Here is a 15,524-nt window from a genome sequence, read left to right as displayed (position 1 = left end):
TGGAGTCGTGGACACCAGACCCTTCCATGCGCTTGGCGCTGGCGTGGCGTGTCTTCTCAGCCGGACGGACAGTCACATGAAGATCAATACGTCCCAGCACTTAACCACGCACATGCTTACGAATTGTGCGGCATCCGGGCATGCTTTGCAAGATATCCATACCATGACCATTCTTGATGCTTCTTGGAAGCTTTTAATGATTGTAGGTAATGAAGCTCACAAGTCTTGGTAGTGGTACGCTGGCTCCCCACCAGGCCAGACCAATATCATGACCACATGCTGGCGGTCCTTGATGCCACCACCTGGTCTGTCTGACCGGGCATCTTCTACATGTATTACAGCATCCTTTACATGTATTACACTTCTACATGTAGGTATTACGGCAGCCAGCTCAAAGTTCTCTCCTACCCCCAAACACAGCGCAGCAGGCCCATCGCGACATGACTGGAATTAACAAACATGGAATGGCCCATACCCCCCCAGGTTCCCCAGCGACACAGTCGAGTGAGGAATTCAAGCTCGTCGCTCCCGCACGTGGAAAGCAGCGAAATCGATCGCTGCCCGGAGACGGACTCACTTTATGGAGTCTTCCTAGAGAGCTGCGAGACCAGATCTACGAGCTCGTCTGCCTGACAGGCCAGCAGGGTGTGCCCAGCTATCCCCATCTTGTCTGCAAGCAAATGGCATTTGAGACCGAACGGATTTACAGCAACCCCAATTTCTCCGAAGTAATGCACGCCAACGCATGGAAGCCAGACTGGACACCACGTGAAATTCCTTCACAACCACATTTGCCACTCCACGGCAAGCACAAAAAGCAAAAGAGCGTTTGCTTCACCATTCCCACGTTGCGCACTCCTGGATACAAAGGTCTTCTCGTCGATGCGTGGTATTTCGAGGAGGATCCCGGCCACGTCGACGGGTCATATGTCTGGGTCAGGGCCAGAGCTCGAGACCGGACGGAGACGAGACGGCCAGATTTCATGTTGCTCGGTGCGCCAGCTAAAGCAGTCATGGCAGAAGCCCTGGACCGATTGGACGCAATTCAAAGTCATCTACCGCGCAAGGCTCTAGTAGTCGAGAAACATGTCCGTGGTGCATTGGAGGACATTGCGGGCAGAGTGCGGAGTGACTCTCAAGGACTATAGAATTGTACTTGCAATTCAATGGTGGTACAGGGTGAGTTCCTCATAGTTGGAATGTGTTCTTGATGTGCAGGGGAGATATACACAGTTCTGACAATCTTTCCACTTTTTCATGTACCATACATAACTGTACCACACATAGATACCTTACCTTACATGAGTACAACTCCATCCAAAGGCTACGACACTCTATAAACAGTATGAAAGACATCCAGACATCTTGAAAACTCCATAGATATAATCTCGTTGCACGGCCAAAGCTCTGGAATGTGTCTGCACATTCTTCCTTGCATGCTCAACAAACAATGGCTCGCATGTGGTTGCCGCAAACATCAACAAATAGCTGCATCTGCGGTGCCCACCTCCTTCCTTCTGTAAATCGATCATCAACATTCAAGTTGGTCTCTGGTTTCAATCCACATCAAGCGCCATGGCCCACAGACGTGTGAACTTCGGAGGGGTATCGAGATTTTCTGGTCGTAACACTTCGATGCAAAAGGGGACCTCTCCAAACAAGAGCAGTATGCGCCTGAAAGGACAGGACCTGAACGCAAGAGGTCCAATTGAGAATGTCGCTGCAGATGAGGAAGGTCCAGGTGGTTCTACAGATGAAGATCCAGTTTTTTCTACAGATGACGAAGATCGAATGGATGTTGATTTAGAGAACGAGCCCGCCAAAAGCACTAATGCTGACGACCAAGATGACGAGCAAAATAAGGAACGAGATGACGGCCAACATGACGACCAAGGTGCGATTGATGCTCAGCTTGCCCAGGAAGGCAGAACCAAGCCACGCCGGGATTTCACCATCAAGGACGAGCACCTGTTCATGGAGACAGATGAGGGTGACGATGGCAAAGAGAACAATGGCAAGGACGAGGCCCTACTCCATGGCATAGAGAAGCTGAAGAGGGAGCTTGTCGAGTTCGCCAAGGGCGTTTCACCCATTCCTGCAAACAGGCAGGAGCAGTTTGTGAAGGGCCTCCTTGTCCCAGAGAATGAGGAGCTCATCCGATATGTTGGATGTCTGGTGATGGGCGGCACCGCAACAAAATGGTATGACTTGCTTACGACTGACGAGTCTCGAGAGGCTATCGTCGTTGGCATAACGGCTCGAGCACTGAAAGAGCACGTTTTCGGCGACTACTTGTTCGGAGGCGACAAGTCGATCTTGGATCGATTGATGAAGATCGATACAGGTGGCAAATACCACTGTGGTAAGAAAAGCAAAATTGTTCAGTGGGATCCTTGACTGACCTTGTGCTCAGGCTTCGCTCGCACTGAGGAGCGTGCTAAGTTGGTGAATGGCTACCAGATCGATATATTAACCCGGCATCATCAAGTTGTGTCCTTCCACGCGCAGTTGGCAAAGCTCCTCACCCCATTCTGGTCTGATCAGGGGGCCGTTGACTTGTCCACTGGCAAGAGGGGAGACGAGCTCGCAGCCATCATCAGCCTCGCAGCGAAGATCGCGGAACTGATTCGGCGTGCGCCAGATGTCGTCTACTACTGGCCACCCGCCTTCAAGGATGAAGAGTTTGATCCCGCGCGTATGGAGGCCATCAATCTATGCCAGATGATCCAGTCCAGCCCGTACGACAAGAAGAAGGTTGGGGGAGTCCAGCGCGCCGTGCTCAGAGAGGGACTTGAGCATCAAAAAGAGGCAATCGTTCGCATCGTGACCTTTCCGGGAATAGTTGCATATCGTCAGTACGGCGGCAGGCTTGCGGCGGCGGAGCTCGCAGCCGAGGGAGAGGCCGAAAAAGGACAGCCTGAAGACGTTCTGAGGGCGCGAGACCGATTTGGCCAAGGCGTGACTGCGAAACAAGGCTTTCGCTCGAGGCTGATCACCAAGAGCGTGGTGTATCTCGAGTGGGGCCAGCAGCGGCTTCTGACCAAAGAGGCTGGTACGTCAGCCCATCTGGATGCAGTGCGTGATAGCAATACATCCAAGTACACCGATGACAGCAGCCGCATCGAGCTGTATACGTGGTATCAGGAGATCGACCACGTCCGTCGTAAGGAGGCGGCACCTGCAGGGGAGGTCGGTATAGGTAGCTAGATGTAGGTTAGGTAGGTAGCTGAGGTAGGAGGTGGCGGATGTTTGGAGATTGGCGTCGGTGGATGGATGGTGGTCAGTCAGGAGAGGAAGGTTAGGTTGCGATGGTCTCACAGGCGGTGGCAGGAGCAACGGAGGTGGAAGGGCCACCTCTTACCTCCGGAGGTAGAGGCTGGACAGTTCAGTTTCAAGTAGCAATGGAGTCCTGGTCCCGTGAGTGTGCGAGTACATTTTACCTCCTACCTCCTACCTCCTACCTCCTACTTCCTACCTCCGGCAACCGGTGTTCTAGGTTCCAATGTGTTCCTGCAGGTCCAGGTCGGTGACGCCGCCCGGCGCCCGTGACGGGGTGTCGGGAAGTCGGGAAGCCTTTCCACCTCCAGCCTGGCAGCCTCCAGCCTGGGCACAGTGGGCACAGTGGGCACAGTGGGCACAGTGGGCACAGTGGGCACAGTGGGCACAGTGGGCACAGTGGGCACAGTGGGAGTGGGCACAGTGGGCACCTGGAGGCATCCTGGATGGATGGCTTGAACGAGGCGTGCGACGGGGACGGGGACGGGGCAAGAGCCAAAAGTCGTGACTGCCCTTTCTCTTCAACTCTCCACTGGCACCTTACTCAGCTGTTGCCTCCACCAGCTAGGTAGGAGGTAGAGACGGGTAGGTAGCTGTCTCGCCACTTTTCCCCCTCCCGCTCACCACCCTTTTGACATCCCGTCAGTCAGTAGTCAGTCACCACCTACCTAGTGACCGACCTCCTAGGTACATAATAAGGTAGGTCAGGTAGGTACTGTACACGTAGTAGTGGACCTCTCCTGCCGACTTGACACCCTTCCGCTCGGCCACAGCGCGGCCGCCCTCAAACTTCCTCCGGCCCAATACTGGTCTCACGTCGACCGGCAAGCATGTGCACTGGACACTCCGGCCGCCTGGCGTGACTCTGGAATCCTATAGCGGTTGGCGGCAAAAGGCAAGGGAGCCTGGGAGTCAAATCCACGGAAAGTAATTATTCTGGCCAGCCTCGCGCGCGGCGTCACGGCGTGCGCCCTCTGTCAATTTGGCAGCAGTCTACTTTACTACTTACCACTCGGAGGTACCACTGTGCTGGCTTCACGGTTCGCTTCCATCCTCTTGCGCGTATGGACCATGCAGAGCTAGCTAGTCAGCGACCCAACAAAAGCAGCGCATCGCCCTTCGCACACCGTAATTCGGCTTTCTTCCTCGACCACCACCCGTAATGGCTCGAAAACTCACCTACCGCGCACTGCAGCCAGCACCACCCAAGCTTGCACCACCAGTCGGATCCAAGACCTCCTTCTTCGACTTGCCCGCGGAATTGCGCATCGAGATTTACCGACTGGCTCTGGAGAAGGTCGTGATCCATATCCTGCCAACCAGTCCGAAGCACGGCACAGATACGCCCGACAACAGTTCGCGAAGGCTCCCTTCGCCCCATGCCCTAACTCTCACTTCGAGACAAGTCCGCAATGAGGTATTACCCTTGATGCATGCAACTTGCCCCATCAAGTGTGCAGTCACCGACTTCAATTTCGATGGATTGCTTCTCTGGATTAAGCGAGTGCCGCCTCACGAAGAGACGCATCTGAAGAAGAACAAAAACCTCCTCATCACTTTAAACACAGCGGAGCCGACTCTCCCGAAGATTATGGACTCGATGCGTAAATGGCTACACATGCGTGCCGACAAGTGCCGTCCGCAACCTGACTGGAAATACGCGGGCTCAGCAGTACAGAACAAGGTTGGGGTCGACCTGAGGAGACGTACGAAACGGATGACAGAAGTTGGAAAGCAGAGGGAGAGCTGCAAAATTTTGGCTGCTTTGAACATTGCTCTGCCTAATGGTCTACTGCCAGATCCGGAGGAGGGACCCTCTAGATCCAACTCACAGCCTGCTGCCGACACGCCAGCCAGTGGACGCACTGGGACCGATTGAGCGAGTTCTGGAGAAACCTTCGGTCTGTGTTTGCGCCCAAGATGGGCTATCGGAGCTGCGAGGTGCTTCGATAGACCCAACTTGACTTCCTGACAGAACAACGAACACAGAAATCCCTATCTTCAACTATGTCCATTTCTTGCCTCTCTCTGCTCGCATGAGGCTCTGGATGCGCTTCAAATCCGGCTCGGGCTTGGGATCAGAATTGCTTTTCGCAGCCTTTTTCGAGAACCCTTCTTCTTGGGTGTGTTCTTCTCCCTTGGTCACTTTCAGGACGCAAGTGCCTCCTTCATATTCTCGGCTTTCGATCATCTTCAGCATCAGATTGGCTATATCTTCAGGTTGTAGCCCGGACTTCAACATCTTCAAATACTGTTCCCACGCTGCAGGGTCGTCTTCTCGATCTTCCCACAAAGGCGTTTGGACCAAGCCAGGAAGGACGCAAATTATTTTGACGCCTTCATCGACATCTGCTTGACCCATGGACTTCGCAAAGCCAAGTACAGCATGTTTTGAAGCTGTATACAGATTAGCCAGATAATGGCCACCAAGACCAGCCGTGCTAGACAACAAGCAAACGACGCCCTGCTTCTCCGCTCCAGCGAGAGCACGCATGGCTAGGCGGGTGAATTTGATCGGATGGTTGACGTTGATCTGGATTGTCTTGTAAGAATCCACCTCGGTATCGTCCCAGAAATTGCTCGACGGGGGCTCGAAGAGGCCGGCTGAGGGCACGTAAACGTCGGGAACATCGCCAAATGTATTCACACTGGATGAGATGAGGTCGTGCAGGGACTGCCAGTGGCTGACATCGCACTGCTGGAAGTGCATATCAGTAGCACTGGCAAGATATTCTTGCGCTGCTGGAACAAGCTTCAAGTCGCCAATCAGGACCTTTGCACCCCGTATGTTGCAGAGGCGTGCAAAGGCGAAGCCTACAAAACATAAGCGTGAGCAAGGAGCTCGCCACAACGCACTACGGTGCTCTTTTGGGTGAGCGGTCAGGAGTCGGGAAGTTGTACTGGGAGCGTCGGTTCTTGCTGTTGTTCATGATAAGAGCCCTCATGACTCCAAGCACAACCCCCAGCGATGTTCTCCGACCTCTTGAGCACACGCCGCAAGGCCATGCCACTTACCAATGCCCGACCCTCCACCAGTAATAGCGACGATCTTAGACTTGATTGGAAAGTCGAGCACGGGGCCGTATTGATGCATGGTCGATTGGGAAGCTGTAGATGTACTTTATAACAACAGTTGGGACGTATTCCCGTAATATGGCAGCGATCAGGAAAGGTCTTCAGCTGCCTAACATGTACATTGTATTGATATAGATCTCGATGCACGATGACCGTGAGGCTTGTCGCAACGAGGGGTGATTTCCAAAGTTTCTGTGCATGCCCTCTTGCGTCTAGTGTCTTCGTGCTTTGCGTCCCAATGGGTTGTTGTGGAAGAGCTTGGAGGTACCTCCTACCTCCTAGCATAAGGTACCAAGGTAGGACTAAGGTACATTCAGGTACATGTAGGTTGTGCTACGCGATTCAGGTTGCCGTTGTCGTGCACAGGCGTGTCGTCAGCAGAGCTTGGCGATCTCCAACTTTCACGTCAATAAACATCTTTGCGCCAGACAGCATACCATCACGACCATGCTATCCGAGGAACAACTACTGGAGACGGCAGCTAGCGATGGCTCACTAGATATGTACGGTCCCTTGCGACTGCAGTTGTAGGCCTTGAGCTGATTTGCGACAGCACAGAATGGCCTCGCGTGCTGGAGAGCTTGCTCCAACGACTTCACGATGTATGCAGGAAATTTGCTTCACGACGAGAGCAGCACTGATTGCCATAGATTGTCTATAACGAGTTTCCCATACCACAGCTGTCCCTCCACGAAGCCGCGCCGCAACATCCGCCAATAGACCCCGAAGTGGTCGCCTCGACACCGCCGCCACGAATACCCACCAGCGACGTCACCGATGTGACCGAGAGCAGTCTGCCAGGTCCCGAGAGTGAGCGTCCACCAGACAGCCAGAGCAGCTCGAAGGAGAATGAGGCCCCCGTTGTCAATCATGCCGCTGGGCGGCCTCTCGCGGCGCCTCGGGGCTTCGAGGTGACGACAGACTCGCAGCGCACAGAAGCAGTACCTTCACCCACCGTCCTCACAGACGGAATGCAGCTCTCGGTCCAAGGGACTCTGCCGCCCGAGCTATTAAGCATGTACCAGTCCTCCACAAAGATCCTGCAATACGACTTCGCTGAGAGCCCCCCGTATACAATCCAACGGCTGGCTGAGCTTGTGCTCCGCCCGAAGAGACACTACCGTTTTCTACCTGCTTACTTGCGTGCCCTCGATCGCATAGTCTCAGTCAGCTCGCCGTTGACGGACTTCCCTCTACCAACCCTGCGCGTACCGGCAAATGGAGGCTTCCTGACGAATGGTGAAGTGCAAGTCAATGGCGTCTCGGAAAGAGATGGTCTCGGTAGTGACGAGAGCTTAGGGGGCGCACTTCTGACACCTATACCATGGCTGAGAAATCAGACCGGTATTTTGGCGTCCTCTTCAGGCACAGACAGCAACAGTCAGGGTGAGCTCCACAGCGAAAGCACGGAAATGGTTGATGGTCCTCACGGACCAGGAGGCATCGAGACGGTATCTGTGACCGTGAACGGCATTCATAGCACGGGTGTGCCACAGCAGCAGGTGACATCTTCGCCCATTGCTTCACCGACGTTATCAGAGCAAAGCGATGCTAGCACCGGCTCTGCTTCGTCGACGGAGGCGCAGCTGAGAGAACAAGGGGCTGTCACACAGGGAGAGCTACTGAGGCAAGAGCAAGAAGCGGGAGTCGTGCCAATGAGTGCAGCAGGCCAGCCCCGGCGAGTATTGCATTATACTGGCGCTGTAGGTCGAGAGTCTGCTTCTGCAGTGCCTAGCATTACGGAGGCGGCGCTGGACGAAGGAATGGGAGAGCAGCCTCACGCCCGAGGACCAGAGGAGATCGGAGATGTGGATATGGGTCCTCAGAGGCGTCCTGGTGATGGTGGTCCGGCGCTTGATCTGGAAGCTGCAGTAGGCAGAGGCAGATCGAAGAGTCCTATGCCGGACATTGGAGACGCCTTCCCTGCTGCGCAAAGCGACGACGAGGTGATGGGAGAGCCTGGAGCACCTGGACAGGATTCACAGGACGTGGACAAGGACATCGAGCAGTTGAAGAGAGCTATGGACCAAGAAAAAGAACAAGAGGCAAAGGATGCCGACGGGGATGTCATGGTCGCGGACGTCGATGGGAATCCGGTTGAACAGAAAACAGATGGGGACAATCAGCCTGGCGCAGTGGACGCGACGACGATTTGAGAGACGCGGTAAGGTATATGTCGAGCTGAGCTACGAGATACCGCTGCGATGACGAGCATAGAATATGGAAAGGGGAAAGCAGGGCAGGTAGGACAGGAACGACTGGTAGAGCAGACAGTGCTGTCTACAGATTAGACATCTGCGTCGAGTCCCATGCCTTTCTACCACTCACTGTGCCTCCTTAGAATGGTCTCGAGATGTGGTTCAGCCAAAAAGAATCCCTTATTTTAACGATCAATACATGTAGGAGGTAAGGTAAGGTACCTAGGTAACGAAGCGTGTAGGCGGGTTTGGCACGGAATTCCGGAACATTCAACAGATACTGACCAGTGACCACACGCACGCCCGCCCACCTGAAAGCCACTCACTGTAGGTACATGTACCTTATTGAAGTAATGGTACATGTTTGATTTTTGTATAATTTTGCTGACCCAGCCGATATCTCGTGTAGTCTCTCTCTCTCTATCTCTCTACCAGCTATACCATTGCCTGTTGGTTGTAAGAGGTCTATCGGGCAGCGGCACCCAGACCTGCTCGGTAATCTTCTTCTTCCTCTTCGCTTCGCGCTCGGCGTGTTCTCGTATTCTCGTTGCCTCTTCCTTCAATATCACAGTCAAGCTCGTCCATGGCGTACGCATGATGAAGATGCGGCCTCGGGCTCGGTAGTCTGGCAGTTTACCATAGGGACCTCGTCCCACCCATGCTTGCTCGATGTAGATGTTGCTGCGATCCTCGATTTTATGGCGTTTGCCGTCCTTGAGCTGGATCACAATTTTCTTGGGCGCGTGCAGATTGTTCGTAGAATTTGCAGTCGATGTGTCGTCGAGGGGGTCTATCGAAAGATCCAGTTCCTCTGCCTCATCATTCGATTTGCCAACTTTACCCAAGCCCATGCCGCGCATCACGATAGCTTCATCTCGAGCCTGCTCCAGCTGCAGCATAACTTCCTGCGCTACTTTCTTCCCGCTGAACCGCATCTGCGTGATGGCATCGTCAATCGTCTTGCCTGAGATCTGTCTCGCAATCATGCCCAGCTTCTTGACCGAGGTTTTCATGTTGTGGCTTTTGACCAAGTGCTCGCGCTCTGTTCTCTTGAGGAATTGCGCCTTGGATAGTCTGCCACCGTTCTTGATCATCTGTATGACTTTTTTCCGCTCCCATCTCTCACGTGCATTGGGATCGGGTTGTGTGATTCGGGCGATCGTGGCTGCATTGCGCGGACGGAGGCCCGCTCTGCTACCATCCCCATCACCGCCATCGCGATCTCGCTGGGCTGCTATCCGGCGCTCGTCTTCGAAAATGGACGACGGAGCGATGTCTCCTGGTGCGGGCGGGGCTAGCTGTGGCTCCTGGGCATTCTGGTCGGGCTTTTCGGGATTCTGTCGTCGATATTCGTCCAAGATGGGGTTATCTGAGTCCAGTGTCTCGTCCTTGGTCTCCTTGCCGCGTTTGAAGAAGTCGCCCACAGCTGTCCGACGCTGTTGGTGTTGGAGCGTCCGCACGGGCAGATGAGCCTGGAATGTGCCTGTTTCGCAGCATGATCAGTTTGCATGGTCTGCCATATGCCCTGCGAGGCATGTACATACATCTGGAGGCCAAGCGCCGTACTGGCGCTGGTACACTCATGGCTACAGGCAGTATTTTTGGAGGCTCCTTGAGGGGATACAGTATACAGTGGACCATACAGTACCGGGCTGCAATCGGCGACTTTCAGAATGCGGCGACGCTAGGGAGAGGTTGCGCTTCGGGATATGCCGAGAGCACCCCCGTTCCCCGTCTCGCGGGCAGTGGAGCAGAAGTATCAGCAAAGTATCACTGGGGGAGTAGGAGGTAGACAGGTCATGGACATCGTTCTCGGGGGGACGAATAATGCGACTCCGAGACACAATTATCAGGTATTATTTTATTGCATGAATGCATGTTCGACCTGCGTGCTGACTACATGTACTAGCAGGTAGGAGGTAGGTAAGGTACATAGGTATGTATCTTTTTCTACCTCCTATACTCCATTCATGATGCCCGGGCAGTATGGACTCCTTGCGACTGGTCGACGTGTTGGTTGGTTGGTTGGTTATATATATATGCCTATATCTATATATATATATATAAACATGTCTTGTATATAGGAAAAAAAGATATAGATAGTACCGCGTTATACTTCTACTGATCGTGATTGATTGTTGCCCAGACCGTTCTACGGATCCGCGTCCGATAGGAACGAGAGCTTGTTGTGCTGCAGCATACTATTCAGGCCGGGTTCACTCCTCCGGCACGAACGTCAAATCTTTTTTTGTCCGCCGTGTTCCGTCGCCAACGAGGACGAGCTCTTCCACGCTGCTGCTGCTGCTGCTGCTACTGCTGCCGCGCCTGTCTTGTCTGTTTCATGAACCAGAGCATCCACACAGCTCCAGGAAATTCTCGTATTCTGACCACTGTCTTTTCCTCTTTGCGCCAATTGCCCGGTTTAGGCTATTGTGGCGTGAACCGGCTAGCGGAAAAAGCAGATGTCGACAGCGTCCCTGCATTTGCGACTACGGGCGGAGGACGAGTGGACGAACAGATCTGGCGTCGGCGTTGGGGTGTGAGTTTTGGGGGGCACGATGAACATCAACGCGTTGCTGTCGCCGGAGGATGGAGTGGGTGCCAGTGAGGGCGCCAGTGCAAATGCTGTTGCCGCTGCTGTTTCTGCTGCTGCTGCTGCTGCTGGTAGTGGTGGCGGTGGAATCAAGGCCCGCGCAACAACAGCAGCAGCATCATCAGCACCACCGCGAGGCATAGGCATAGGCACAGGCATGCGGCCCGTAGGTGGCAAACGCACTTCATCCGGATTGAGCCAGCAGCTATCACACTCGCCAGAGCGACCGACTGTTTCGCCAGTACCGCCAGGTGATGCCGCATCGCATCGGCCAGTTGTTCTCGGCGCGCAGCAGCATCAGCATCAACAACAGCAACAACAACAACAATTGTTCGCGCCACCGGTACAGGCTGCTCCGCCCATACGCCGCTCATTTCCCTCCACCAGCAATCCAGTGCGCTCGTCGGACCAACACAATGTGTATGGATATGCCCAGAGGCCTGCCGCAGCACCGAGGCCGTTGTCGAATCCTCAAATGGAAACTTTGACTGGTATGTGCATGACGGACCAGTTGGCGCATGGAATTTCCTACTGACTCGCGTTTGTACAGATCTTACTGGTGCTACTTCTTCTTCTCAGCATCGGCAACAACAACAACATCAACAACAACAACAACCACCACCCCGGGCATATTCACACGACCATCTCGGGACACAAACCCAGGCACGGCCCAAACTGCAGTCGCATCAGTCATCGAGTGCATCGCCCCCAGTCGCGCGGACCATTTCACGTCAAAGTCTGGCGGACCTCACCATGGCCGAGGCACCTGCCCAGACGCCTCCTCCCCGAGACTTTGTTTCCAACGCGTTGTCAGACGAGGAATCGCAACGAGTATCGGAACTGCTTGCCTATCTTCGCGAGAACTCATATGCGTACCAACATCATGTCGAGCTCATCAACTTACTGCACAAGGGATTCCTTGCGCATGTCGGTGCCACCGAGGCGATGCAACCAGGCGAGCCGAGCACGTATGCGCTTCTGAAGGAAATGAGACAAGCCAGAGAAGCTATGGACTCACGATTTGCTGTTGGAGAAGCCATCTGGATGGACTGGCTCAACGATGAGATTATCGCAGCCAAAAGTACTGAAGAACGAATTGCAGTTCTGGAGTTATGCCAGAAGGCTGTTGCAGACGAGCCAGCCTCTGTGAAGCTGTGGCAAGCGTACGCGGACTACGTCTCGGACAGCTACGTAGTATGCCACGCGTCACAGGACAGCAGCGACCAGGACTGGATCGCTGAGTGCAAAGAACTCTTTACGCTGGACTTGACGCTGAGCGTGCTCGAGCAAGCCGCGGCGGCCACACAATGGCGCATTGACGAAAGCCATACTATGTGGAATCGCTTTGCCAAAGTGGTCTACGACCAGCTGTCACAACACCCCTCTCCAGCTGAGGTGGGACGTATACATAATCTCTTCCTTTCCCGATTGAAGACGCCTCAAGCACATTGGGCGGACACCATGCAGCTCTACTGGCCAATCATTTCCAGGTTCGAGGGTGAAAATTGGGAAGCAGCAATAGCACATATCAATCAACAGGCTGAGCCGGCAAAAGCTTGCTATAGTTTGCGAGAGGACCATGAAGTCAAGCTTCGGCGAGCGATTGAAAGTCATGACAGTGCTGCCGTTCATCATCAGGTGGAAAGGTATCTCAAAGACGAGAGGTTTTATGCCTTGAAGCCACGAATGGCAAGTCCGTTCGACTACGAGCTACGATGCGCATTGTACGAAAGGGCAGTCCTGCTCGAACCCACGAACCTGGAGTGGTGGCTGGACTATGTCGACTTTCTCATGACAGATCCCAAATCTACCTCGCTCCTATCGGTCATTGAGCGCGCCACGCGTCACTGTCCTTGGTCAGGCGAGCTGTGGGCTAGACGAATACTGCGTGCAGATGTGGAGCAGCTGTCACGAGATGATATTGGTAACATCAAGCATCGTGCCACTAATGCTGGATTGCTAGATGTGGGAGGTCTCGAAGAGTATGTCAAGATGCTGCAGGAGTGGTGCAGCTACTTGCGGAGGTATGCTTTCCGGGAGACTAGCACCGAGGATGATATTGACACAGCCGAATTTGGCATGCATTCGGCCCTGGAAGATGTGCAGGAGGCTGGCAAGAGGGTCTATGGCGCAGACTTTCAAGGCGACCCCTTGTTCAGACTTGAGCAGATCCAGATCAAGTTCTTCGCAGAAGTGAAACGCATGGACCAAGCTAGAGACATCTTCAAGTCTTTATCGACGCGTCTGGGAGGCTCATTCGACTTCTGGAATAGTTACTACGCCTTCGAAATATGGCTGTGGGGCTGGGAGCGCATGCGCGAAGAACGCCGTGTTGAAAGGCCAGACAACACACCTGTGCTTGCACATCAAGTAGTGCAGGAAGCTCTTCAGCAGCGAAACTTGGACTTCCCGGAGAGAGTATTGCAGCTGTATACGAGCCACTTCCAACAGCACGGGTCTGGTGTCGCACTCCAGCACGCTCTTGCTGATGCTAGAGAGTTCAGCAAGAAGCTTGCTGCGCAACGTGCCAAGCAGCAAGAAGAAGCGGAGGCTGCGGCAGCACAACAGCAACAACAGGAACAGCTTGCGGCTGCATCGCAGGCACTGGATAGCATTGCAGTCTCGGGCGAGAAACGAAAGCGCGAGGACGAACACGAACATGTCGACTCCTCGAAGAAGGCCAAGACTCTCCTAGAACCGGTTGCAGAAGAACATCATGTCGATTCTTCTGCCACTGCAGATGCACTGAAGAAGCGCGATCGGGAAAACAACTCAATCACACTTCGAAATCTGCCGCTTAGTGTCAAAGACGTGGATATCAAGAAATTTTTCAACGGCTGCGGTAATCCTGTCTCGATCAATACTATCCAGGACAAAGGGGGGGAAACAGTTTCGGCAATAGTCGAGTTTGAGACAGAGGAAGATGTGAAGGCTGCCAAGACCCGCAGTGGCAAAGAGCTTGGAGGACGTGAGGTCAACATACAGAGCGGCACAGGCAGCACGCTTTACGTCACCAACTACCCGGCCGAATACGACGATGGGCTTATTCGTCGGCTCTTCGAGAGCTATGGCGAGATCGTCATGGTGCGCATGCCTTCGCTCAAGTACAATTCGCGTCGGCGCTTTTGCTATGTTCAATTCCTCACGCCTGATATGGCCAACGCTGCCGAGGCGGCTATGGACGGCAAGAAGCTAGATGGCCGTCACACTTTACTGGCAAAGATTGCCAACCCCGATGCGAAGAAACCACGCACTGGCGCGCTGAGCGAAGGTCGTGAGATCATGGTCAGACAATCCGATCGAGAGGCATCTGAACAGCAGATTCGCCAGTTCTTTGAATCCTATGGTGACATTGAACGAATGAACATTGTTCGACTTGTGAACAATAAGCCGACAGGTACGGTCTTCATCACTTATGCCACTGCCGAACAAGCTACCGCAGCTGTTGAGGGCACGAATCTAAAGCCTTTCCGCGATCGCATTCTTCAGGTGCAGATTGTGAGCCCCAAGGGCCGTGGCGCTGCACCTCACGAGCGTGCGGGACGTGAAGACTTTGTGGTCAAACAAGAAAAGCCGTCTGCTACCCCAGAGCCGGCCGAAAATGGTGTTCGTCGAGGATCCGATGTATCGATGCAGTCAGTGCCTCGCGACGAAGCTTCATATGAGGCTATCAAAGCACGCAAGATCGCCATCTTCAATATTGACGAGACTGTCAATGATGCTCGCATCAAGACTGCCATGGAACAGTACGGCCCCATCACCAAGATTCAGCTGCGCCGCGAGAGGCGTGGCGCCATCATCGAATTCAAAGACGTCAAGGACGCATTCAGGGTTCGCATGGGCGTCGATGTTCGCAGTTTAGGTAGTGAAGCGAGCACTGGCGACGTGACAGATTTGCTCGCAAAACAGCACCAGAAGAGAACCGGTGACGGATCCAGGCCCGCAGCTTTCAAGCCCGCCTTTGCTCACCCTCAAGCGACACGACCGGGTGCAGGCCGTGGTGGTCGCCGAGGCGGTCTGGGCTTCAAGCGTGGCGGATTCCCACCCAGTAGCGCAAGAGGTAATGTTGCTGGTGCTGGTGGTGACTCTGGAGCCGAGACCAGCAAAAAGAGCAACAACGATTTTCGCAGTATGCTGGAGGCGAGCAAGACGAAAAAGGATGAAACTAATGGCGATATGGAGGACTAGATGAGACTGCGGGGAGAAATAATATGTAGATGAGTTGTTGGTACGTACACCTTGTTGATATATATAACAAGCTGTCTTATGGTGTAATCACCTCAACCGGACAAATTTACTCAAAGCACATCAGCTGGGTTGTCAGTGTTCTGGCTCTCTCCCTCCCTCTCTCTCTCTCTCTCTCTCTCTCTCTCTCTCTCTCT

At 53.9% G+C, this 15,524-nt stretch overlaps 7 protein-coding genes across 7 annotated transcripts; 5 read left to right on the top strand and 2 right to left on the bottom strand.

Moving 5' to 3' along the window:
• Nucleotides 1–440: 440 nt before the first annotated feature.
• Nucleotides 441–1,148, top strand: SEPMUDRAFT_106629 (uncharacterized protein; the record flags this gene model as incomplete). Its single annotated transcript, XM_016900647.1, has 1 exon — nucleotides 441–1,148. One exon carries the CDS (start codon nucleotides 441–443, stop codon nucleotides 1,146–1,148), a length of 708 nt encoding a protein of 235 aa, XP_016762410.1.
• Nucleotides 1,149–1,575: 427 nt separating this feature from the next.
• SEPMUDRAFT_115568 (uncharacterized protein) lies at nucleotides 1,576–3,784 on the top strand (the record flags this gene model as incomplete). Its single annotated transcript, XM_016901174.1, has 3 exons — nucleotides 1,576–2,362; nucleotides 2,414–3,189; nucleotides 3,497–3,784. The coding sequence occupies 3 exons, from the start codon at nucleotides 1,576–1,578 to the stop codon at nucleotides 3,782–3,784; spliced, it is 1,851 nt and encodes a 616-aa protein (XP_016762409.1).
• A 189-nt stretch (nucleotides 3,785–3,973) lies between these two features.
• On the bottom strand, nucleotides 3,974–6,471 carry SEPMUDRAFT_148053 (NAD(P)-binding protein). Its single transcript, XM_016904669.1, has one exon. It carries the CDS (start codon nucleotides 5,984–5,986, stop codon nucleotides 5,282–5,284), a length of 705 nt encoding a protein of 234 aa, XP_016762408.1. The 5' UTR covers nucleotides 5,987–6,471; the 3' UTR covers nucleotides 3,974–5,281.
• On the top strand, nucleotides 3,974–6,471 carry SEPMUDRAFT_131984 (uncharacterized protein). Its single transcript, XM_016902461.1, has one exon. The coding sequence runs from the start codon at nucleotides 4,439–4,441 to the stop codon at nucleotides 5,153–5,155; it is 717 nt and encodes a 238-aa protein (XP_016762407.1). The 5' UTR covers nucleotides 3,974–4,438; the 3' UTR covers nucleotides 5,156–6,471.
• A 207-nt stretch (nucleotides 6,472–6,678) lies between these two features.
• Nucleotides 6,679–8,580, top strand: SEPMUDRAFT_148052 (uncharacterized protein). Its single transcript, XM_016904668.1, has 3 exons — nucleotides 6,679–6,854; nucleotides 6,905–6,953; nucleotides 7,002–8,580. The coding sequence occupies exons 1-3, from the start codon at nucleotides 6,799–6,801 to the stop codon at nucleotides 8,505–8,507; spliced, it is 1,611 nt and encodes a 536-aa protein (XP_016762406.1). The 5' UTR covers nucleotides 6,679–6,798; the 3' UTR covers nucleotides 8,508–8,580.
• Nucleotides 8,581–8,843: 263 nt separating this feature from the next.
• On the bottom strand, nucleotides 8,844–10,161 carry SEPMUDRAFT_148051 (ribosomal protein L22). Its single transcript, XM_016904667.1, has 2 exons — nucleotides 10,094–10,161; nucleotides 8,844–10,032 (listed from the first exon to the last, which is right to left on the bottom strand). The coding sequence occupies exons 1-2, from the start codon at nucleotides 10,131–10,133 to the stop codon at nucleotides 8,978–8,980; spliced, it is 1,095 nt and encodes a 364-aa protein (XP_016762405.1). The 5' UTR covers nucleotides 10,134–10,161; the 3' UTR covers nucleotides 8,844–8,977.
• An 808-nt stretch (nucleotides 10,162–10,969) lies between these two features.
• On the top strand, nucleotides 10,970–15,406 carry SEPMUDRAFT_155052 (uncharacterized protein). The gene is made up of 2 exons (XM_016907598.1): nucleotides 10,970–11,633; nucleotides 11,693–15,406. Exons 1-2 carry the CDS (start codon nucleotides 11,108–11,110, stop codon nucleotides 15,328–15,330), a joined length of 4,164 nt encoding a protein of 1,387 aa, XP_016762404.1. The 5' UTR covers nucleotides 10,970–11,107; the 3' UTR covers nucleotides 15,331–15,406.
• The last annotated feature ends 118 nt before the right edge of the window (nucleotides 15,407–15,524 follow it).

This window comes from Sphaerulina musiva (assembly GCF_000320565.1).
Source record: "Sphaerulina musiva SO2202 unplaced genomic scaffold SEPMUscaffold_3, whole genome shotgun sequence".
NCBI lineage: Eukaryota > Fungi > Ascomycota > Dothideomycetes > Mycosphaerellales > Mycosphaerellaceae > Sphaerulina > Sphaerulina musiva.
The sequence above is the reverse complement of the archived record's forward strand: the minus strand, read 5'-3'. Positions and strand labels throughout refer to the sequence as shown.